The sequence below is a fragment of the Mustela putorius genome, unplaced genomic scaffold (assembly GCF_011764305.1).
Source record: "Mustela putorius furo isolate JIRA1106 unplaced genomic scaffold, ASM1176430v1.1 tig00004053_pilon_pilon_pilon, whole genome shotgun sequence".
In the NCBI taxonomy this organism is placed as follows: domain Eukaryota; kingdom Metazoa; phylum Chordata; class Mammalia; order Carnivora; family Mustelidae; genus Mustela; species Mustela putorius.
Genome location: NW_025422186.1, coordinates 2,186,464 through 2,211,220, shown reverse-complemented (window position 1 = coordinate 2,211,220; position 24,757 = coordinate 2,186,464). Strand labels below are relative to the sequence as shown.

General features: G+C 39.0%; 1 protein-coding gene across 1 annotated transcript in view; it reads left to right on the top strand.

The window, feature by feature from the left end:
• The first annotated feature begins 724 nt into the window (after positions 1 to 724).
• The window catches only part of YIPF6 (Yip1 domain family member 6), a 38,132-nt gene continuing 14,099 nt past the window's right edge, over positions 725 to 24,757 (top strand). The window contains exons 1-3 of the mRNA XM_004777887.3: positions 725 to 856; positions 17,652 to 17,780; positions 19,065 to 19,143. Of these exons, the coding sequence (XP_004777944.1) occupies positions 800 to 856; positions 17,652 to 17,780; positions 19,065 to 19,143 (265 nt within the window). The 5' untranslated portion in view covers positions 725 to 799. The remainder of the gene's footprint in view (positions 857 to 17,651; positions 17,781 to 19,064; positions 19,144 to 24,757) is intronic.

Genomic DNA, 24,757 nt, shown 5'->3' with positions numbered 1-24,757 from the left:
GCGCCAAGGTAAAGTGGAGTGAGAAAGACCCAGAATTAGGTAGGGAAAAGAGGTTGGGACACGCCGAGTTTTTGTTTGTTTGTTTTTGGTTTGGTTTTGTTATTCCTACAATAATCATCCTCTTTTAGACATTAAACATTTTTAGTACTTGCTCCAAATCACTTAGCAATTTTAGAAGTTGTAGTGAGATTAACATTTTGGCCAACGTATACAGAGAAGCTAGCTTCACCCCTCCTCAAAGGGGGTGAGGGAGAAATAAAAGTAATCTTGTATAGTTTATAAAAACTGAGAAGTGGAAAAAGGCTGGTAGCGGGGTGAGTGGGGGAATGAAGGGAATGCGCCAAGAATCAGAGAAGCAGGAGCGACGGCGGAGGGAGGAGTTGATCGCTTTATTCAGGAGCAGGAAACCGCCAAATTGTTCTGCGGCCTGTGGAGGCGCAGGTTTTTCCGTGAAGTGCTAGCTCTGCGGACCCGCCCTGAGAGCGACAAACGGATGCGCGGGTGCGTTGGATTAAAAGAAAACGCAGACGTGGAGCGATCCCAGGATCGGGGTTGAGTATGAAAAGGGGGGCACGTCTAACGGGACCTGTGGTCCCTAAGAAGCGAAGCGAGGCGCAACAACTCGCCCCTCTCCCGGACACCAGGAGGACGGAGACAGCAACGTGACCGCACTGGCAGCCGCTGTTGGGCGCCTTTCGGTGACGCGAACGCCGCGCGATGACGCGCTGACCAGCCATGGCTTACACGTCTCAGGTTCCGCAAAGGCCTGTGGGAGCGACCCGGGAGAAGGAGGGCCAAGATGGCGGAAGCGGCCGAGTCTTCAGGAGACCCGGGGACAACATCGCCCAGGCCCCTGGTGAGCTTGGGTTCTGAGGCAAAAGGGACTGAGGGTGAGGCAGAGTGCTCTTAAGGAAGTTGGATGATGGGCTTCCTGGCCGGAGAAGGCTGGAACTCCTTCCTCCCGGTAGGCCCGTCCTATACCCCATGCTAGAACCAGTCTCAACATTGCACCTGCTCTTAGGGCTAACCTCTTTACCCTCCTCGTTCCTTTCACGCCTTCTTGTGAAACTCCTATTCACTTTCTTGTCCCATACTCTCAGGGCTTGTCCTCCTCCCGTACATTGTGTGAATGCCGAGCTTTAGGTGATTTCTTAATTATCTTTTTTTTTTTTCTGCTGCCCTTCATGTTATCAAGTTCTGTCACTAGTTGTTGTTGGAATAACAGCATTCTTGGATTAATGAGACTGCTTCCCATAGGACCTTATAACTTTATTATTGATTTGTTCAATGACCTCAGTAGTCTTGATTTAATCCCTGTTCTCCGTGTTGCAGCTCCTCGCAGTGCTCTTCATGATGCTATCTCGCTCCTGTCTCTTGTTTCTACACTGGGTACGAATTCCATTGCAAGTACAAGCCCAAAGCCTGGGCGAGTATTACTTACGGACACAGGTTTTGGAGTTAAAATTATCTGGGCTAGAATCACCCGCTCTGCCTCTTATGAGAGTTAGGGCAAGTCATTTCATGGGGAGTGTTTCTTCATCCATAAAATGGATATAAAAATGCCGAAAAGAGTTTTTAGGAAAGTGAAATGATATAATTTCAAGTGTCAAACACAGTGTCATGAACTGAGGAGTGTAATTATTCAATGTTCTGCTCTAAAATCCCTCTTCCCAAATGGTGTTCAGTTTCTTCACAGTTATTTAATAAATGGTACATCCTTTTCCTCTTTTAAATTGGCAAATTAACAAGAGAGGACTGAACTGGGAGTCAGGTGAAATTGCTTCTAGTCCTGGTTCTACTTACTAGCACTATTTTTTCATCTCTTCATTCACTCAACAAGTTATTTATTGAGCATCTATGTTCCAGGCATTCCTTTAGGCACTGGGAATGCAGCAATGAAAGAGAGTGAGTGGGTCCAAGTTGTCATGGAACAATTGTGGCCTTGAGGAAGTCACTCTCAACCCGTTTTCTCATTTGGAAAATGGGATGGTAACTCATCACAGAATTAATGAGATTACTAATGAGCTATTATACACACAGTGTATAGTGACATAGTTACAAGTGCTTAGCTGTTTTTAGTTCCTGTTACACCTCTTTTTTTATGATGTTTTCCCCCGATTAATTTTAGTGGTTCTGGTCATTCATTACTTAATGTCCAATCCAATTCTATTCAGTAATGTTTATTAAACTCCCACAATGCAGTGCATTATGCTAGCTGTTTTAGGGCATACAAATGGTTTGCCCTTATGGTGCCTACAGTCTACTATGACAAATGTACAATGGTAAAATAAGGTAGTAAATCAGAAAGAGTTACACATAAAATATTAACAAAATTTAAAGGGAGTTGCTATTATGTCCACTTTGGGTGACAAAGCAAGCTATGCAGTAGAAGTAATATTTGAAAGGGTGTCAAAGGGTGGGTAGGATTAGAAATTTCAGGTGAGTGTAAGAGCTGTCAATGATCGAGCACCTGCTGTGTGCCAGGATTGTACTAGACATCCTCAGCATTTTTTCTAAACTTCACAGCAACCATTTCACTTAGGTGGTTTTTAAACTGTGTTTTACTTGCAGATGAGGACAGGAGACTCAGAGAGGTTTGATGATTTTCCTAGGGTCTTAGAGCTAGTTAATGACCAGGCCTAAAATTTGAAACTAGGTCTGCTTCTGAAGCCCAGATTATTTCCATTAAGACTACACAACCTCTCAAGGGTGAGGGTACAGAAGTTGGGAAGTGTTAATGTATTTATAGAACAACAGGTAGATCACTTTATAAAGTACAGGGAAGTCTTAGGAGGTAAGCCTTAAAAAAATAAAGCTACTGAATTAGGGAGGCATGAAACATGGTTAAGAATTTGTGCACTGAGGTCAGATTATCTAAGTTTGATTCTCAGCTCTGTCATTTAACCTCTCCATGCCTCAGTTTCCCCATCTATAGAATGAAGATACAGTAATAATTAGCTCATAGGGTTGTTAGGTGGATTAAATGAATTAAGAGATGAAAAACACTTGGTAGAGTGCCTGGCATGTAATGATTATACAATAAGTGTTATTTCTTCTTGACTAGTAAACTTGGAGGTTTAATAGGCAATGAGGAAACTGGGAATTTTTGAGGAGGGAAGGGTTTAAAATCATGAATTTGACAACATAATTGAGAGAGAGTTACCATGAGGAATGTTTGGAATCTAGACCAGCGAAACCAGTAGTTCTAGAACAAGTGATTGCTACCTGCACTATAGCAGTGGTGGAGTCATGAGTACTGGAGATAGCAGGTTCCTTGAGGGTTTGGTGTGCTAGGGAGGCTGTGTCTTGGATCAGAGCTTTTTGAACTATAATGTGCCTAGCAGTCATCTGGGGAATCTTGTGAAGTTGCAGATTCTGATTTGGTAGATCTGAAATGAGACCTAAGATTCTGCATTTCTGACAAGCTTCCAGGTGATACTGCTGCTGCTACTGCTTCCATACCACATTGTGAAAAGCAAGGCTATAGACAAATGGGAGCATACTGATGCCCCTGCACAGAAATACATAAGAGGAGGATGAGGACCCTAAATGTTCACTAATTCACTTTTGGACGTGTTTGGTTTGAGTTATCGGCAGGCCTTCCAATAGGCAGTTTTAAAACCTGGACTTCAGGGCTCAGAAGTCAGAACTAGGTTTAATTAGGAGTCATTTGCATAGAGTTGAGAAGATAGTCTTTGGTAATGCCTATCTTTGTCTGTTTGGAGAGCAGGAAAAAGAGCTGTAATAATGGCTTTAGCCTGAGGTCTGGAAGGATGTTGGTCTCAGGTAAAGGGGCTGGCTGAATAGCACACCAGCAGTCACCCCTCCCCACTTCTTGAAGCCAAGCCTCTTGGTCTGAGCTGGTTTCTGCTTGATGCCCCCCTCCCCACTTACTGACTCTCTTCTCTAGGATTTTGGTCAGTAGTATAACCTATTTGGACTCAGCTGCTCTCTTAAGGCTGCAGTCCCTGCTTTTACTATATCATTTTGGCCCTGCCTCTATCTGTCCCCTCATTGGTCCAGGCCAGACAGCGAAGTGTACACATGGGTTTCTGTGCACACATGTGCGTACATGTGCAAGAGCCTACCTGCACAAGGAGAAGGGAAGGGACATTGGCTCCAAGTCACCTTTCATCTGCACTGAGAGGCTAATCAGAGAGCAAGGTCCACTAGCTGAGGGCCTAGAAGCCCTGTTTGTTATATGTGGGGCTTGAAGTCCACAGATCCTGGCTCAGCTCTCTGAACCACATCACTAATTCTTCTGAAAAGAGTTACTGAGGAAATGTTGGGATGAGGGATATGATAGGAACCACATGGCACTATAATGACTGCAGTGACTTACAAAAGCAATTACTTGGAGTTAGGCCAAAGTTCACAGGATAAGGGCACAGTCTTCCACAAGACTGCCCTTACTTCAGACACCAGCCACAGGTTTGGATGTTCCCAGGACCACCCTTACTTCTGATCTACTGGCTGTAAATTCAGGGGTTCCCATGATCCCCTTGAGCTCCATACTTCACTAGAATGGTTCATAGAATTCAGGATAGCACTCTGCTTAAAATTATAGTTTCATTATAGCAAAAGGATACAATCCAAACCAGCAAAAGGGGGAGATACATATGGTGAGGCCTAGGAAGGTCTCTAACACAAAGCTTCCTTGTCTTCTCCCTGTGGAGTCAGGACCTTGTACACACTGATACATCAGTCTGTGGCAATAGGCAGAATATTGCCAATCAGGAAAGTGCACTCATGTATCGAGAGTCTTTATTAGTGTTTCTTTCTGTAAGCATGATTGACTAGATTATTGACTCCTCCCGTCCCTGGAGGCCAGGTTTATGTCACTGGAGTCAAAGGTTCAACCCTCTAAACTTGTGTTTTGTCTGTCTGGAATGGTTTGCCCCCATGCTGAGTCATCTCATTAGCATAAAGTATCTAGGGGCCTACCATGACTCACCTGTTAGCTAAACTGTTAGGGCCCACCATGAGTAACAAAATTAACACTATCATTTAGGAAATTCCAAGGGTTTAGAGGCTACCTTCCAGGAACAGGAGACAAAGGCCAGCCAAATTCTTCATTATACAAGTGACAAAACTGGGCATCTTGAGCTAGAGCTAACATGTATGTAGCCCCGCTGTGAGCCTCCTACTGAGTACTTTATGCATAGTAACATATTTCTTCCCACAACAATCCTGTGATGATGATACTATTCTCTCAGTTTTATAGATGAGGAACTGAGGTATGGAGAGGTCAAGAAACCTGCTCAGTGTCACATAGGTAGTTGGTGATAGAGCTGGATGGCTTCCTACAGCACTCTTAACCAGTACTCTTCAAATATCATATATCGAGGGCTGACCACGGGCTAGGTGAAATGCTGGTCTTGCCTAAATCTTATGATGGTGTCGTCTCCAAGTGAGGGCAGAGCTGAATTAGGCTTTGAAGCTCATTCCTTCTATACTGCTTTGCCTTCCCTAGCAGTTGCAGACAGCATAAAAACTCAGAGCACCAGTCCTGGAGCCTGAAAGATCAGTGTCATAGTAGTGAGACAATACAGCTTCAAAAGAGTGATTGACATATTAAGTGCTGAAGAATATTCAGAGGGTGAAAGGATCCTTGTACTTCTTGGTTATGAGGTCACTGTTCCAGATCCGTGGGGAAAGTAAAGTTGTGGGAAGGCGAAGTGCCAAATTACAAAGGATTAAGGGAGTGGGTGAGTGCAGAGCAGTTTGATCAGGGAAGAGGAGAGGAAGGAGAGTAATTTGAGAGAATAGCAAAAACAAGAAAGTGATGTATTTAAAAATCCTATTACAGAAGCTTTTAAGTATGTAAATAAAATAAAGAGTGGTACCTTTCAAAATTCTGCCATTTTTATTTCATTTCCCCAACATTTTTTTTCTGGGGTATGATTTTTTTTTTTTTTGCTTAATCTTTTTTTTAAATTTATTTTTTAAGTTCAAGTATAATTAATGTACAGTGTTATAATAGTCTCAGGTGTACAATATAATAATTCAGCAATTCTGTACACATTTCAGTACTCATCACAATAAATGTACTGTTAATCCCCTTTATCATTTTCACCCATCCCTGCCACCAGCCCCCCCCATCTTGCAACCACAAGTTTGTTCTCTATGTTTAAGAGTCTGTCTGTTTCTTTGGTCTTCCCCCCCTGCTTTGTTCATTTTTTTTTGTTGTTGTTGTTTCTTAAATTCCGTGTATGAGTGAAATCATTCGGTACTTGTCTTTATCTGACTTTTTTTATTTGGCAATACTTATCCTTTAGATCCATCCATGTTGCTGCAAATGACAAGATCTCATTCTTTTTTATGGCTGAATGATATTCCATTGTACATAGATACCACATCTTTATCCATTCATCTATCAAAGGACAGTTGGTATGCTTCCATATCTAGGCTATTGTAAATAAATGCTGCAGTAAACATAGTTCTCAAATTAGTGTTTTTTTTTAAATTTGTAATTTTTTATAAACTTGTAATATATTTTTATCCCCAGGGGTACAGGTCTGTGAATCGCCAGATTTACACACTTCACAGCACTCATCAAAGCACATACCCTTCCCAAAGTCCATAACCCCACCCCCCTTCTCCCAACCTCCCTCCCCCCAGCAACCTTCAGTTTGTTTTGTGAGATTAAGAGTCACTTATGGTTTGTCTCCCTCCCAATCCCATCTTGTTCCATTTATTCTTCTCCTACCCCCTTAAGCCCCCATGTTGCATCACCAATTATTTTTGTTTTTTGAGTAAATACCCAGTAGTGGAATTCCTGGATCCTATGGTAATTCTATTTTTAACATTCTGAGGAACATCCATACTGTTTTCCATTGTGGCTGCACCAGTTTGTATTCCCACCAACAATGCACAAAGCTTCCTTTTTCTTTGGAGTATGATTTCTAACCTGTTTATTTTTAACTAATTTTATACATACAGAAAAATTGCAACAGAGAGTTCCTAGATAGCCCTGCTCCCATTTCCTCCAATGTTAACGTTGTACATAACCATAGTATACAGTGATCATAGTAGACAGTGATCAGATCAGAAATTAACATTCGCACAATACTATTAACTAAATCACAGATTTTATTTGAATTATACCAGATTTTCTACTAATGTTCCAGGATCTTATCCAGGGTCTTACATTGCCTTGAGTTGTTATTTTTCCTTAGTTTTATTTGATCTTTAATGGTCTTTTTATTGTCTTTCATGATCTTTTCTGAGTGTTTGTTTATTTATTTATTTGACAGAGATAATAAGAGAGGGAACACAAGCCAGGGGAGAGGAAGAGGGAGAAACAGCCTTCCCACTGAGCAGGGAGCCTGATGCCGGCCTCGATCCTAGGACCCTGGGATTACGACCTGAGCTGAAGGCAGACACTTAATGACTGAGCCACTCAGGCACCCCTTTTCTGAGTGTTTAAAAGCAAATCCCAGACATATCACTTCACCTGTAAATACGTCAGTGTGTTTCTCTAACAGGGAAGGACGTTTTCTTTGTTATCACAATAACAAAACTCATAATTTCTCAGTATCATCTAACCCCTGCTCATCATCTCACAATTTTCTAAAAACATATGTTTTTATAGTTTGCCCAAATCTGGATCCAAACAAAGTCAACAAATTGCTTTTGGATAATAAATCTCTCTTAATATTTAAATGTTCTCCTGTTTTTAATTTAATTTATTTTTTAAAATTCAGTCATTTGTCTTGTAGTCCTCTCCACTTTTCTGTATTTGGCTGATTGTATCCTCATGGTATTTTTACTATGTTCCTCTATCCACATAGTTCCTGTAAACTCTAATAAGACACAGGAGCTGGATTGTATTCAGGTTCATTTCGGATGGAGGAGGGGCAAGAATGAAAAAGAACTCAGATGTCCCCTAAAATTAGCAATGTTTACTTTTCAACTATTAAGAAGTTTCAGAGATATAAAAGTACAGTGGTAAAATATGCCCTCATGTCCTAACCTTCAATACTTAATTTATGGCCAATCTTCTTTCTTCTGTAGCCCTATCCATTTCCCTTCTATTATTTTGAAGAACATATCAGGCATCATTACTTTAGTAAATATTCAACATGTTTCTCTAGAAGGAAAGGAGTCTGTTTTTAAAGAACATAACCACAATGCCATTAGTACATCGAAAAAGTTAGTAATTCCCTAATATCAAATATCTTATCAGTGTTCAAATTTCCAGTTACCTTCTAAATGTCATATTTTTATGATTTAAAATCTGTCCCACTACCTATTTTTATAAATAAGGTTTTATTAATTGTTTATGTCTTGTCTTGGACTGCTTTCATGCCTCAGCAGCAGAGTTGAGTAGTTGCCACACAATCTACATAGCTCTCAGAGCCTGAAACACTTACTTCTGAGGCCCTTTACAGAAAAAGTTTTGTGGCCCTTGCTCTAGGCCATCATCTTTTAGAATAATTTAAAACAAGAAAAAATATTTTTTATATTTATCTTCATTTTAACCATTTCTAGAGATCTTCTTTTCCGGTGTAAATCCAAGTTTCCTTCTGATATCCCATTCCTGATGATCTTTCTTTAACATTTCTTGTAGTGTGTGTCTCAGCTTTTGCTTTAAAAGTACTTTGCCTTCGTTTTGATAGCTGTTTTTCCTGGGTTCGGAATTCTGGATTGACAGTTTTTTTTGTAGCATTCTAAAGGTGCTTTCATTTTTTTCTAGCTTGGGTAGTTTTGGGTGAAATGTCTGTTATTTATCTTTGTTCCTCTGAATGCAGTGTCTTTTTTCCTCTGGCTGCCTTCAGGATTTTCTTTATTTTTGGTTTTCAGTAGTTTGATTGTGTCCAAGTTTGTGGATTTTTTGTTTTGTTTTGTCTTTAGGTATTTATCTTGAGTGGTGTTCTCTGGGCTTGAATCTGTCATTTGATGTTTGTCATTATTTTGGGGAAATATTCAGTCATTATCTTTCCAAATACTTCTTCAGACACATTTTCTCTCTTCTGGGATTTCAATTTTTTATTTATATATAAAATCATTTAATATTGACCCACAGCTCTTAGATGCTTATTCTGTTTTCGATTTTGTTTGTTTTTCTAGTTTTATTGAGATAATGATTGACATAATAACACTGTGTAAGTTTCAGGTATACAACAGTGATTTGGTATATTTTTTTCTCTATAAAAATTTCTCTTTTTGTTGTAGTCTGGATAATTTTGACTGACCTATCACTGATTTTTTTCTCTGGCTGTGTTGAATCTGCAAATAAAGCTGTCAGAGGCATTCTTCATCTGTTACTATGTTCATTTATTTCTGGGATTACCATTTGACTTTTACAGTTTCCAACTCTGCAGAAATTCATCATCATTTGTGCATATGCCCTTTCTACTAGAGCCTTTAACATATTAATCATAGTCCTCTTGATTTTATTCTGATAATTCTAAAATCTGGGTCATCTCAGAGTCTGTCTGGTTTTATTGATAGCTGTGTCTCATCATAGTGGGTTGTTTCTTCATTGTGGGGGGGTAATTTTTTTTTATTGAATGCTGGCCATCATGTATAGAAGAGTAGAGACTGCCTGGAAGTGGCACATCTTTTCTGCTATGTTTTTACTGTGGGGATTAGATCAGTCTGGTCAGGGGGTGAACTGTGCTTGGGTTTTTTCCTTGCTATGGGAACCTTCAATGTGTCACCAGCTTCAAATTCTTTTTCTATTACATGGTCCATGGGGTGGGTGCTAGATCATCCCAGTGTTTTACCTAATATTCCTGTTCTATTCTAAGCTTTCTTTTTTTTAAAGATTTTATTTATTTATTTGACAGATAGAGATCACAATTAGGCAGAGAGGCAGGCAGAGAGAGGAGAGGATGCAGGCTCCCCACCGAGCAGAGAGCCCGATGTGGGGCTTGATCCCAGGACCCAGGGATCATGACCCGAGCTGAAGGCAGAGGATTTAACCCACTGAGCCACCCAGGCGCCCCTATTCTAAGCTTTCTATATTTTCCCTTTGCCCTTGCATAAGATAGTGGTTCTTCCTTCGACCTCTAGCCCCTCCCCTAGCAGTAGACTGCTGTTTGTTTTGATGCCCTACTTATTGCCTGGGAGGAGGGACTCCTTGCTGTCTTGGTCCAGGCTTTGTCTTAGGTAGTCCCTGTATCCCTGTGTCTCCTGAGTGGGACTTTGTCAGTGATTGTGTTTCTCCCCCAGTCGAAGGAGACTGTAGTGGTCTGGCCTCAGGCTGTTTTCCTATCCCTCCCCCAGGAGTAGAGAGATTTGTCTTTTCTCTTTCGCCAGTTGCAGTGGGTCTTCACCTGTTCCCTGGAGATAGCAGAGTTCCCCCAGTTGCTCTAAGGATCTTGTTCTGTAGGGGAGAAGGGTCCAAGCAGGGCTCTTTGCTTGTCTCAGAATTGGCAGCTGCTCCCTTCGCCAAAACCTAGACCTAGTGGAAGTCTGTGGAGAAGACTCTTTAGGTGGGTGTGAAATTCCCTTGTGTCTGATGCTTCCAGGGCCTCTGTGCCCTTGTACAAGTCCATGCTTGGCCTTTAGCAGTTCATTTTCACTTTTAGCAGAATTCTTAAACATCTGTGTGGTGCACGGCGTCATTCTCTGTGTTGTGCTACAGTGTGCAAAGTAGTTCCCATGTCCTATGTTTTCCTGAAAGCACCTTTTTTTAAATTTAATTTTAAAAATTTTTTTATAAACAAATAATGTATTATTAGCCCCAGGAGTATAGGTCGTTCAATCGCCAGGTTTACACACTTCATAGCACTCACCATAGCACATACCCTCTCCAATGTCCATAACGCCACCACCCTCTCCCTACCTCCCTCCTCCCGGCCACCCTCAGTTTGTTTTGTGAAATTAAGAGTCTCTTATGGTTTGTCTCCCTCCCAATCCCATCTTGTTTCACTTATTCTTTTCCTAACCCCCAGACCCTCCACGTTGCATCTCCACTTTCTCATGTCAAGGAGATCATATGATAGTTGTCTTTCTCTGATTGACTTATTTTGCTAAGGATAATACCCTCTCGTTCCATCCACGTCGTCACAAATGGCAAGATTTCATTTCTTTTTTTTTTTTTCTTAAGACTTTATTTATTTATTTGACAGAGATCACAAGTAGTCAGAGAAGCAGGCAGAGAGACAGAGGAGAAAGCAGGCTCCCTGCTGAGCAGAGAGCCCGATGCGGGGCTTGATCCCAGGACCCTGGGATCATGACCTGAGCTGAAGGCAGAGGCTTTAACCCACTGAGCCACCCAGGTGCCCCAGATTTCATTTCTTTTGATGGCTGCATAGTATTCCACTGTATATATATACAACATCTTCTTTATCCATTCATCTGTTGATGGACATCTAGGTACTTTCCATAGTTTGGTTATTGTGAACATTGCTGCTATAAACATTCGGGTGCACGTGCCCCTTCGGATCACTACATTTATACCTTTAGGGTAAATACCCAGTAGTGCAATTGCTGGGTAATAAGGTAGCTCTATTTTCAACTTTTTGAGGAACCTCCATGCTGTTTTCCAGAGTGGTTGCACCAGCCAACAGTGTAGGAGGGTTCCCCTTTCTCCCCATCCTCGCCAGCATCTGTCATTTCCTGAATGGTTAATTTTAGCCATTCTGACTGGTGTGAGGTGGTATCTCATTGTGGTTTTGATTTGTATTTCCCTGATGCCAAGTGATGTGGACTACTTTTTCATGTGTCTGTTGGCCATCTCGATGTCTTTGCAGAAATGTCTATTCATGTCCACTGCCAATTTCTTGATGAGGCTATTTGTTTATTTATTTGGGTCCTTTCTCTTCTCTTTTCGATAAGTCTGACCAGGGGTTTATCAGTTTTTAATTCTTTCAAAAAACCATCTCCTAGTTTTGTTGACTTATTCTGTTGTGTTTTTTTGGTTTCTATTTCATTGATTTCTGCTCTGATCTTTACTATTTCTCTTCTTCTGCTGGGCTTAGACTTTCTTTGTTGTTCTTTCTCTAGCTCCTTTAGGTGTTGGGTTAGGTTGTGTATTTGAGACCTTTCTTATTTGTTGAGAAATGTTTGTATTGCTATATATTTTCCTCTCAGGACTGTCTTTGCTGTGTCTCACAGATTTTGAAACATTGTCTTTTCATTATCATTTGTTTCCATGAATTTTTTCAATTCCTCTTTAATTTCCTGATTGAACCTTTCATTCTTTGGAAGGATGCTGTTTAGTCTCCGTGTGTTTGGATTCTTTCCAAATTTCCTCTTGTGATTGAGTTCTAGCTTCAGAGCATTGTGGACTGAAAATATGCAGGGAATGATCCCAATCTTTTGGTACCCGTTGAGACCTGATTTGTGACCCAGGATGTCATCTATTCTGCAGAATGTTCCATGTGCACTAGAGAAGAATGTGTATTCTGTTGCTTTGGGATGGAATGTGCTGAAGTTATCTGTGATGTCCATCTGGTTCAGTGTCATTTAAGGCCTTTATTTCCTTGTTGCTCTTTTCCTTGGATGATCTGTCCATTTCAGTGAGGGGATTGTTAAAGTCCCCTACTATTATTGTATTATTGTCAATGTGTTTCTTTGATTTTATTAATTGGTTTATATAGTTGGCTGCTCCCATGGTAGTGGCATAGATATTTAAAATTGTTAGATCTTTTTGTTGGACAAACCCTTTGAGTATGATATAGTGTCCTGCCTCCTCTCTTATAGTCTTTGGCTTAAAATCTAACTGATCTGATATAAGGATTGCCACCCCAGCTTTCTTTTCATGTCCATTAGCATGGTAAATTGTTTTCCACCCCCTCACTTTAAATCTGGAGGTGTCTTTGGGTCTAAAATGAGTTTCTTGTGGGCAGCATATTGATGGGTTTTGTTTTTGTTATCCATTCTGATACCCTATGTCTTTTGATGGGGCATTTAGCCCATTTACATTCAAGGTAACTATTGAGAGATGTGAATTTATTGCCATTGTTGCCTGTAAGGTGACGATTACTGTATATTGTCTCTGTTCCTTTCTGATCTATTACTTCTAGGCTCTCTCTTTGCTTAGAGGACCCCTTTCAATATTTCCTTTAGAGCTGGTATGGTGTTTGCAAATTCTTTCAGTTTTTGTTTGTCCTGGAAGCTTTTTATCTCTCCTTCTATTTTCAATGGTAGCCTAGCTGGATAGAGTATTCTTGGCTTCATGTTTTTCTCATTTAGTGCTCTGAATATATCATGCCAGTTCTTTCTGGCCTGCGAGGTCTCTGTGGATAAGTCTGCTGCCAATCTAATATTTTTACCATTGTATGTTACAGACTTCTTGTCCCAGGCTGCTTTAAGGATTTTTTCTTTGTTGCTAAGACTTGTAAATTTTACTATTAGATGACGGGATGTGGACCTATTCTTACTGATTTTGAGGGATGTTCTCTGCATCTCCTGGATTTTGATGCTTGTTCCCTTTGCCGTATTAGGGAAATTCTCTACAATAATTCTCTCCAATATACCTTCTGCTCCCCCTCTCTTCTTCTTCTGGAATCCCAATTATTCTGATGTTGTTTTGTCTTATGGTATCACTTTTCTCTTGAATTCTCTCCTCGTGGTCCAGTAGCTGTTTGTCTCTCTTTTGCTCAGCTTCTTTATTCTCTGTCATTTGGTCTTCTATATCACTAATTCTTTCTTCTGCCTCATTTCTCCCAGCAGTAAGAGCCTTCATTTTTTAATTAATACCTCATTAATAGCTTCTTTGATTTCAACTTGGTTAGATTTTAGTTCTTTTATTTCTCCAGAAAGGGCTTTTATTTCTCCGGTAGGGTTCCTCTGATATCTTCCATACCTTTTTCAAGCCCAGCTAGAACCTTGAGAATCATCATTTTGAACTCTAGATCTGACATATTACCAATGTCCATATTAATTAGGTCCCTAGCCATTGGTACTGCCTCTTGTTCTTCTTTTTTGTGGTGAGTTTTTCTGCCTTGTCATTCTGTCCAGATAATATATGAAGGAGCAGATAAAATACTAAAAGGGTGGCAAAGACCCTATGAAAATGTGCTTTAACCAAATCAGAAGAGACCCCAAATTGTTGGGGGGGAGAAAGGGGGGTAAAAAGAAGTTCAGGAAAAAAAATTAAAAAGGAAAACAAGTAAAGAAACAATATAAAAAATAGTGTGTGTGTATATAAATACTGGTGACTAAAACAGGGTCACCCATTTAATTTTGGGAGTATTTTGGTCTCTCAGAAGAAACTGCCTCTCAAAATTTTAATAAATGAAAAATGTATATAAGGGCAAACATAATGAAGGGATGGAATATGACTATAAAGATGAAAAAAAACCTTTTTTTTTTGTATTTCTGAAAAAGGAGTTGATAACGTAAGTAGGTTGGGAGAATAAAGAAAAAGAAAGTGGAGAGAATTTTCTTGGACTGGAGACTAGAACAAGCCCGGTGCTAGATTTAGGGTGTATTTTGATCTATTAGAAGAAGTTGTGCCCCAAATTTTTTAGAAGAAAAAACGCTATGTGTATACAAAAATAAAGTTAGATACAATGAAGGATAAAAGATGACTATAATTATGAAGGTTCAAAAAAAGATTATTTTTTTAATGAAAGGTGTTGTTAAGATAAACTAGTTTAAAAAACATTAAAAGAGGAAAGGGTAACAGTTAAAAAAATTTAGCAGCAGAAAAAAACAATTAAAAAATATTAAGTTTGCAAGACTAAAGAATCATGGGGAGAAAGCCATGAATTCCATGCTTTACTTTCTCCTCCTCTGGAATTCTGCTGTTCTCCTTGGTAAGTGAACTTGGTCCTGGCTGGATTTCTTGTTGATCCTCTGGGGGAGGGGCCTGTTGTAGTGATTCTCAGGTGTCTTTGCCCAAGGCTGAATTGCACCACCCTTTCCAGGGGCCAGGTTAAGTAAGCTGCTCGGGTTCGCTTTCAGGAGCTTTTGTTCCCTGAATGTTCAGGAGGATGGGAATGAAAATGGGCATCTCCCAGTCTCCGGCCTGGAGGAGCCAAGAGCTCAGGGCCCCACTCCTCAGTGCATCCTCAGAGAAAAGCGCTCAATTACTCCTGTCTCCCTGTCCTCTGGCTGCACTCCGAGCTCACCCAGCCTGTGACCAAGCATCTCTGTCCCTGGCACACAGCTCTGCCTGGGGTCTCTGAACTGCAGCTGCCTGAGCTCTTCCAGGGGGGGGTCTCCCCGGATCTTGTGGGGACCCCACTCACAGAGCAGTGGCCTGTGCCACGGATTGGGTTCAAGGTAACCCCGAGTTGAGAGCTCACTCCTCAGCTCCGTCTCTGTAGCTGGCTTCCCTGCTCTAATACCTGTGAGCTCTGAGAGACTTAGACACCCCCGATCCTTCTGTGACCCTGTGGGAGCAGAGGGCACACTGTCCCTGTGTGGGCTTCACCCCAGTTTAGCCTCTGGAGTGATGTCCCTCAGTGGAGCAGACTTTTAAAAGTCCGGATTTTTTGCTCTGTTGCTCCGCCACTTGCCAGGATCTGGCCCCTCCACCCTATGTTCTATCTTCCTGTTACTTTGGATTCACTTCTCTGCCCATTCTACCTTTCAAATATAGTCGATTTTCTTTTTCTAGAATTGTTGCTCTTCTTCTCTTCGATCTCCTCTTGGATTTGTAGGTGTTTGGAATGATTTGGTAAGCTATCTAGCTGATCTCCTGCTACCTGATGTCGTCTCAGCCTGCTACTTCTCCGCCATCTTGACTCCTCCCCTCTGGAAGCACCTTTCTTTCCTTGAATTTTATGCAGGCTGCTTGGTTGCCCTACAACCTTAACTCTTTGATGGGTTCAAGAAAAGTTGTGATTTTGTAGTTCATCTAACTTTTTCTCATTCTGTTGGCAGGGTAGGGGGAACATTATTCTTTCCAGCTCTCCACATCCTAATCACAAGTCAAATTATAGTGCTTTAAAGCCACTTGAAATAGTTGCTCTCTGTGTGGTTGTGAATATTTAATTCCTCATACCATAGGTTCATTTATTTTATTTTTCTTTTAGTTTTAAGGACTTCTTTTAAGTTTTAATTTTGTTTCATAGTTATGTGAACTATTTATATGATTTCAAGTCATATACATGGAACAACTTTTATTTGAAAAAGCCTAGCCTCTTTCCCTGTCTCCTCTACCTTATCCCTCCCTTTCTTTAATAGGAGACCTCTTTTTTTAAAAATCATATGACTTACATCACACTGCATGATTTATTTCTTTCACATTTCTTACATTTAAAAGATAACATTCGGGATGCCTGGGTGGCTCAGTTGGTGAAGCATCCGCCTTTGGCTCAGGTCATGATCCTAGGGTCTGGCGATCGAGTCCCACAACAAGCTCCTTGCTCCACAGGGAGTTTGCTTCTTCCTCTCCCTCTGCTCCTCATGCTCTTTCTTTGTCAAATAAATAAAGTCTTAAAAATAACGTTCAGGTGTGAGAGTGTGTATTTGTATTCTCTCCTTTCTTAGATAAATGGTAGCATATTTTACAAACTTTTCTCCACATTCCTTTTTTATTTAACACTCCATAAATAGTACTTTGAAGATACTCCCATTTCTTTTACAGCTGCATAGAGCTCTGTTATGTCCATATCCCATACTTTATTCAAGTAATCCTCTGTTAGTGGGCATATGGGTTATTCTCGGGTTTTTGCTTTTATAAGTAGTGTTAATAAGTAGCTTTGAGTATATGTGTTTTTGCCCTTTGTCTTTAGACTCCTAAAAGTGGCATTGCTTAGTCAATGAGTGATCCATGTATAAATTTTGCTAGACATTGCCAGATTCATCTTCGTAGACTGTAGTATTATTTTTCATTCCCACCAGATGTGTGTGAATACTTCATTCCCAGAGTATGTTGTCATACTGTTGTATTTTTGTCAGTCTTAACAGGGAAAAACATTTATTACAAGTAGCTTTAATTTGCATTTCTTATTAAAAGTGTGTTTGAGAAGTTATTTTTCATAAGTTCTTTGAGCAACTTTATTCTCCCTAAAATTTCAGTGTCCTGTCTTGTACTTTATTTACCTGCAACTGCTACCCTTTAAATACTGTGCCTGTTGGGACAATATCCATGTGAGAAGGGATTATTTTCTTAGGGACTTGAAGATTTCAGAGTTTTAGTTATACTAATAAAATTTGGCATTTGAACATAAGAGTTTATGAGCTTGCAATCTCACAATTCACTTGGGAAATGTTACTTGATCTGGTTTGCTAGGTAACCTGCTAGAAAGAGTAGAGATGAGAATTTATTTTGATATTTCCTTGTTCTTCCCAGTTTCCCGTTAGGCTTCACTTCATGCTACTTTGTAGCCGGCAGAGGCCACCAGAGCCTACCACAGAGCAAAAGAGCTACAGAATTGTGGCTGTGTGAAGATGCAATTCCCAAAAGGTTGTTTTCAGATAGCTTTGCAATCTTGCTAACTTGTGCCATGTGAAGGTTTCATGCTTGAAAGAAAGCAAATATTTGAGAGCAAGAAAGTGTCTATGCCGTTTACTTTGTAATTTTTTCTATCATGTGCCATCTCCTTATTTAAGTTAAAAGAAAAAACCATTTGAGAATTTTAGTTGAACACATTGCGTAATGTCTGGTAAACTAATACCTTACTTTAAAAACTGTGTAACACCCCATGAAAAGACATAGTCTCTACTCACTAGGAAATGATGTCTTTGAAAAATGCTGCAGTTGATTACAGACTTTAATTTTTTTCCCCAACTCTTCTCAGTTTGCAGGCCTTTCTGATATATCGATCTCACAAGACATCCCTGTGGAAGGAGAAATCACCATTCCTATGAGATCTCATATTCGGGAATTTGACAGCTCCACATTAAATGAATCTGTTCAGAATACCATTGTAAGTTAGCCTAGCTGAGAGAACTTCTGTTCAGTATCATGGGACTAAGTAACTATAGGACTTTTTGGTTTGGCTCACTGATTTTCAGTATATCTTATTTATTGAAATTTAAGATTTTCCCCTAGAGAATAACTCGTACAGCCTTTTTGGAGAGCAATTTGGCTGTAATGAGTATTAAGAATCTTACAATGTTCGAATATTTTTAAGCTGGTCATTCTGCTCCACATAGGGTATATGGAATTTAAAAAAATATATTTTTCAAAATACAGAAGAATATTAATATACAAACATGTTTATTACAGCATTCCTTATAATAAGGGTAAATTGAACAACAGAAGGGATTTCAGTTAAGTAAATTGTGTTATATCTATGGGATGGAATACTAAACATTTGTTAATATATTCATAAAGAACTATTAATTACATGAATAAATTGATAGGTGAAAAAATTAGGACAGAATTATCTCAACTATATTTGACAGGTTATATTTATATTGCTGTACTCTTTTACAAATGTCTAGATTTTTTTAAAGTTTTATTTATTTATTTTTTGAAAGAGAGAGGAGATTGAACAGGGTGGGGGAGAGGGAGAGTGAGAAGGAGAAGCAGACACCCTGCTGAGCAGGAAGCCCAACAGGGGGCTTGATCCCAGGACTGTAAGATCATTACCTGAGCCACCCAGGTGTGCCTCAGCTATCTTGATCTTTAAAAATCTTGCTTCTAGGATTCATTTACCAGTTAAATTGGGAATGTTGGAAATTAATTTGTTTTATTCTGTATAATATGGTTGTTAGGGAGCAGGCTCATTGGCCCTTAGGACTTCATCAGTTATGAACTGAAAGTCAGATGCCATGTGTTGCAGAGTAGATTTTAATAGTTACATTATTTTAGTTTCTTTAAGTAACATATTGGTACAGCTGTGTTTCTCCTTTACAGAGCTTTAAAAATCAAAACAGAACAGGTGTATGTGGTAAAGAGTTAAATGTTGGCTTAAGGACTTAATTAAAAAGTTAATAGAGCACTGAGTAGTATATAAGACTGATGAATCACTGACCTCTAACTCTGAAATGATTATGCATTTTATATTAATTAATTGAATTTAAGTAAATTTTTTAAAAGTTAGTAGAAATACATTACCTTTCTGTTTGTATAGTGAAGGTGTTAAACTGACATTGTAGTTCCCAAATTCAGTGAACCTAGGAGGTTAAAATAAATTTGAGCAAATTAAGTGAGGGGACTACTTCGTAACTTGGTCAGGACACTACAAGTTGCTTATGTCTTTCAGATGCGTGATCTAAAAGCTGTTGGGAAAAAATTCATGCATGTTTTGTACCCAAGGAAAAGTAATACTCTGTTGAGAGATTGTAAGTATATAGTTTTTTGAGGATTTGCTGTTTTTCAATGTACCTTATCAAATACGTTATGTGGCTACATTTCTGTGATAAGAAAACTGGCATTTTGCAAAATGAAAAATATATAAAAGAATATGTAAATGAACGTTTTGGAAGAATTTAAACATTTAGAATTGAATTTCAGAGATTGGAAGATTTTGTGTAATGTATCATCTTCAATAAATATAGACAGTATATCTTTTTTTGTTTGCTTTTGTTTTTGTTTTATTAATTATTTTTATTAAAGTATAATGTATTATCTGTCCCAGGGGAACAAGTCTGTGAATCATCAGGCTTGCACACTTCACAGTACACACCAAATCACATACCCTCCCTAATGTCCATAACCCAGCCACCCTCTCCATACCTCCTGCCCCCCTAGCAACCCTCAGTTTGTTTCATGAGATTTAGAGTCTCTTATGTTTTGTCTCCCTCCCAATCCCATCTTGTTTCGTTTTCCTTTCCCTAACCACAAATCCCCCCCATTCTGCCTCTCAAATTCCTCATATCAAAGAGATCACATGATAATTGCCTTTCTCTGATTGATTTACTTCGCTCAGCATAATACCCTCTAACTCCATTCACATTGTTGCAAATGGCAAGATTTCATTTCTTTTGATGGCTGCATAGTATTCCATTGTGCATATATACCACATCTTTATCCATTCATCTGTTGATGGACATCTAGGTTCTTTCCATAATATGGCTATTGTGGACACTGCTGCTATGAACATTCATGTGCACATGCCCTTTCAAAATCACTACATTTGTATTTTTAGGGTAAATACCCAGTAGTGCGATTACTGGGTCATAGGGTAGCTTTATTTCTAACTTTTTGAGTAACCTCCATGCTGTTTTCCATAGTGGTTGTACCAGATTGCATTCCAACCAACAATATAGGAGGGTTCCCCTTTCTCCCCATCCTCGCCAGCATCTGTCATTTCCTGAATGGTTAATTTTACCCATTCTGACTGGTGTGAGGTGGTATCTCATTGTGGTTTTGATTTGTATTTCCCTGATGCCGAGTGATGGTGAGCATTTTTCCATGTGTCTGTTGGCCATCTCGATGTCTTCTTTGCAGAAATGTCTATTCATGTCCACTGCCCATTTCTTGATTAGGCTATTTGTTCTTTGGGTGTTGAGTTTGATAAGTTCTTTATAGATTTTGGATACTAGCCCTTTATCTGATATGTCGTTTGCAAATATCTTCTCCCATTCTGTCCGTTGTCTTTTGGTTTTGTTAACTGTTTCTTTGCTGTGCAAAACCTTTTGACCTTGATGAAGTCCCAAGAATTCATCTTTGCCCTTGCTTCCCTTGCCTTTGGCAATGTCTCTAGGATGAAGTTGCTGCGGCTAAGGTCGAAGAGGTTGCTGCCTGTGTTCTCCTCAAGGATTTTGATGGATTCCTTTCTCACATTGAGGTCCTTCATCCATTTTGAGTCTGTTTTCGTGTGTGGTGTAAGGAAATGGTCCAATTTCATTTTTCTGCTTGTGGCTGCCCAATTTTCCCAACACCATTTGTTGAAGAGACTGTCTCTTTTCCATTGGACATTCTTTCCTGCTTTGTTGAAGATTAGTTGACCATAGAGTTGAGGATCTATTTCTGGGCTCTCTGTTCTGTTCCATTGATCTATGTGTCTGTTTTTGTGCCAGTACCATACTCTCTTGATGATGACAGCTTTGTAATAGAGGCTTGAAGTCTGGAATTGTGATGTCACCAACTTTGGTTTTCTTTTTCTATATTCCTTTGGCTATTTGAGGTCTTTTCTGGTTCCATGTAAATTTTAGGATTATTTGTTCCATTTCTTTGAAAAAGTTGATGGTATTTTGATAGGGATTGCATTAGATGTGTAGATTGCTTTAGGTAGCATAAACATTGTCACAGTATTTGTTCTTCCAATTCATGAGCATGGAACGTTTTTCCATTTCTTTGTGTCTTCCTCAATTTCTTTCATGAGTACACTATAGTATTCTGAGTATAGATTCTTTGCCTCTTTGGTTAGGTTTATTCCTACGTATCTTATGGTTTTGGGTGCAATTGTAAATGGGATTGACTCCTTAGTTTCTCTTTCTTCTGTCTTGCTGTTGGTGTACAGAAACGCAACTGATTTCTGAGCATTGATTTTATATCCTGACACTTTACTGAATTTCTGTACAAGTTCTAGCAGTTTTGGAGTGGAGCCTTTTGGGTTTTCCACATATAGTATCATATCATCTGCAAAGAGTGATGATTTGACTTCTTCTTTGCCGATTTGGATGCCTTTAATTTTTGTTGTTGTTGTTGTTGTCTGATTGCTGAGGCTAGGACTTCTAGTACTCTGTTGAACAGCAGTGGTGATAATGGATATTCCTGCCATGTTCCTGACCTTAGCGGAAAAGCTCTCAGTTTTTCTCCATTGAGAATGTTATTTGCGGTGGGTTTTTCATAGATGGCTTGATAAATATTGAGGTATGTGCCCTCTATCCCTACACTTTGAAGAGTTTTGATCAGGAAGGGATGCTGTACTTTGTTAAATGTTTTTTCAGCATCTATTGAGAGTATGATATGGTTCTTGTTCTTTCTTTTATTAATGTATTTTATCAAATTGATTGACTTGTGGCTGTTGAACCAACCTTGCAGCCCTGGAATAAGTCCCACTTGGTCATGGTGAATAATCCTTTGAATGTACTGTTGGATCCTATTGGCTAGTATTTTCGTGAGAATTTTCGCATCTGTGTCCATCAAGGATTTTGGTCTGCAATTCTCCTTTTGATGGGATCCTTGTCTGGTTTTGGGGTCAAGGTGATGCTGCCCTCAAAAATGAGTTTGGAAGTTTTCCTTCCATTCCTATTTTTAGAACAGTTTTAGGAGATTAGGTATTAATATTTCTTTAAATGTTTGGTAGAATTCTCCTGGGAAACCATCTGGCCCTGGGCTCTTATTTGTTGGGAGATTTTTGATGACTTCTTTAATCTCCTTACTGGTTATGGGTCTGCTCAGGTTTTCTATTTCTTCCTGGTTCAGTTTTGGCAGTTTATAGGTCTCTAGGAATGCATCCATTTCTTCCAGATTGTCAAATTTGCTGGTGTATAGTTGCTCATAATATGTTCTTCTAAGTGTTTGTAGTTTTTTGGTGTTGATTGTGATCTCTCCTCTTTCATTCATGATTTTATTTATTTGGGTCCTTTCTCTTTTCTTTTTGTTAAGTCTGGCCAGGGTTTATCAATCTTATTAATTCTTTCAAAGAACGAGCTCCTAGTTTCGTTGATTTGTTCTACTGTTCTTTTGGTTTCTATTTCATTGATTTCTGCTCTGATCTTTATTATTTCTCTTCTCCTGCTGGTTTAGGCTTTCTTTGCTATTCTTTCTACAGCTCCTTTAGGTATAGGATTAGGTTGTGTACTTCAGACTTTTCTTGTTTCTTGAGAAAGGCTTGTATTGCTATATATTTTCTTCTCAGGACTGCCTTTGCTGTGTCCCACAGATTTTGTACGGTTGTTTTTGTTATCATTTATTTCCATGAATTTTTTCAATTCTTCTTTAATTTCCTGGTTAAACCATTCATTCCTTAGTAGAATGCTCTTTAGCCTCCATGTATTTCAGTTCTTTCCAACTTTGCTTTCATGATTGAGTTCTATCTTCAGGCCATTGTGATCTGAAAATATGCAGGGAATGATCCCAATCTTTTGGTACCAGTTGAGACCTGATTTGTGACCCAGGATGCGATCTATTCTGCAGAATGTTCCATGTGCACTAGAGAAGAATGTATATTCTGTTGCTTTGGGATGGAATGTTCTGAAGATATCTTTGATGTCCATCTGGTTCATTGTGTCATTTAATCCCTTTATTTCCTTGTTGCTCTTTTCCTTGGATGATCCATCTATTTCAGTGAGGGGGTTGTTAAAGTTGCCTACTATTATTGTATTATTGTCGATATGTTTCTTTGATTTTGTTATTAATTGGTTTATATAGTTGGCTGCTCCTATGGTAGGGGCATAGATATTTAATATTGTTAGATCTTCTTGTTGGACAGACACTTTGAGTATGATATAGTGTCCTTCCTTATCTCTGTATAGTGTTTGACTTAAAATCTTTAAAATTTTTTTTTAAATCTTTAATCCTGCTTTCAGGATTTTCTCTTTGTCACTAAGACTTATAAATTTTACTATTAGATGATGGGGTGTGGACCTATTCTTAATTGATTTTGAGGGAGGTTCTCTGCACCTCCTGGATTTTGATGCTTATTCCCTTTGCCCTATTAGGGAAATTCACTCCAATAATTTGCTCCAATATACCTTCTGCTCCCCTCTCTCTTTCTTCTTCTTCTGGAATCCCAATTATTCTAATGTTGTTTCTTCTTATGGTATCACTTATCTCTCTCATTCTCCCCTTGTGGTCCAGTAGTTGTTTGTCTCTCTTTTGCTCAGCTTCTTTATTTTCTGTCATTTGGTCTTCTATATCACTAATTCTCTCTTCTGCCTCATTCATCCTAGCAGTAGGAGCCTCCATTTTTTTATTGCACCTCATTAATAGCTTTTTTGATTTCAATGTTGTAAGATTTTAGTTATTTTATTTCTCCAGAAAGGGCTTTTATTTCTCCAGGCAGGGTTTTTCTAATATCTTCCATGCCTTTTTTGAGTCCGGCTATCACCTTGAGAATCGTTGTTCTGAACTCTAGTTCTGACTTATTACCAATGTCCATATTAATTAGGTCCCTAGTCATTGGTACTGCCTCTTGTTCTTTTTTTAGTGGTGAGTTTTTCTGCCTTGTCATTTTTTCCAGATAAGAATATATGAACAAGTGAATAAAACACTAAAAGTGTGGCAGAGACCCCAGAAAAATGCATGCTAACCAAATCAGAAGAGATCCTAAAACTGGCAGGAGAAGAAAGGGGGAAAAAGATAAAAATTTAAAATAAAAACAAATTATATATATATATATATATATATATATATATATGAATGACTGGTGAATAGAACAGAGCCACTCACTTGATTTTGGTATCTTAGAAGAAACCACCTCCCAAAATTTTAAAGAAAGAAAAAGTTATATATGTAAGGGTACATAAATATAAGGGTAAACACAATGAAGGGATGGCATGTGACTGTAAAGATGAAAATTTTAAAAAAAATTCTAAAAAAGGAATTGATAAGATAAGTTGGTTGGAAAAAGAAAAAAAAGAGGAAGGAATGTGCTCATGCTGGAGACTAGAACAAAGCCATGTGCTAGATTAGGGTATATTTTGATCTATTAGAAGAAATTGTGTCCCCAAATTTTTTAGAATAACGAAAAAATCTATGTGTATACAAAAAGGAAGGTTAAATACAGTGAAGGGATAAAAAACAACTATAATATTGAGGGTTTATAAAGATCGTTTTTAGAAAGCTATTGTTAAGATAAACTAGTTAAAAAACGCTAAAAGAGGAAAGAGGAGAAGTTAAAAACTAGAATAAGAAAAAAAATAAAAGAAATTAACTTTGCAAAAGGAATGGATCATGGGGGAAAAGCCGTGAATTCTCTGTGTTGCTTTCCCCTAGCTCTGGAGTTCTGCTGTTCTCCTTGAGCCACCTGTGAGCTTGGTCTTGCCTGGATGTTCTTGCTAATCT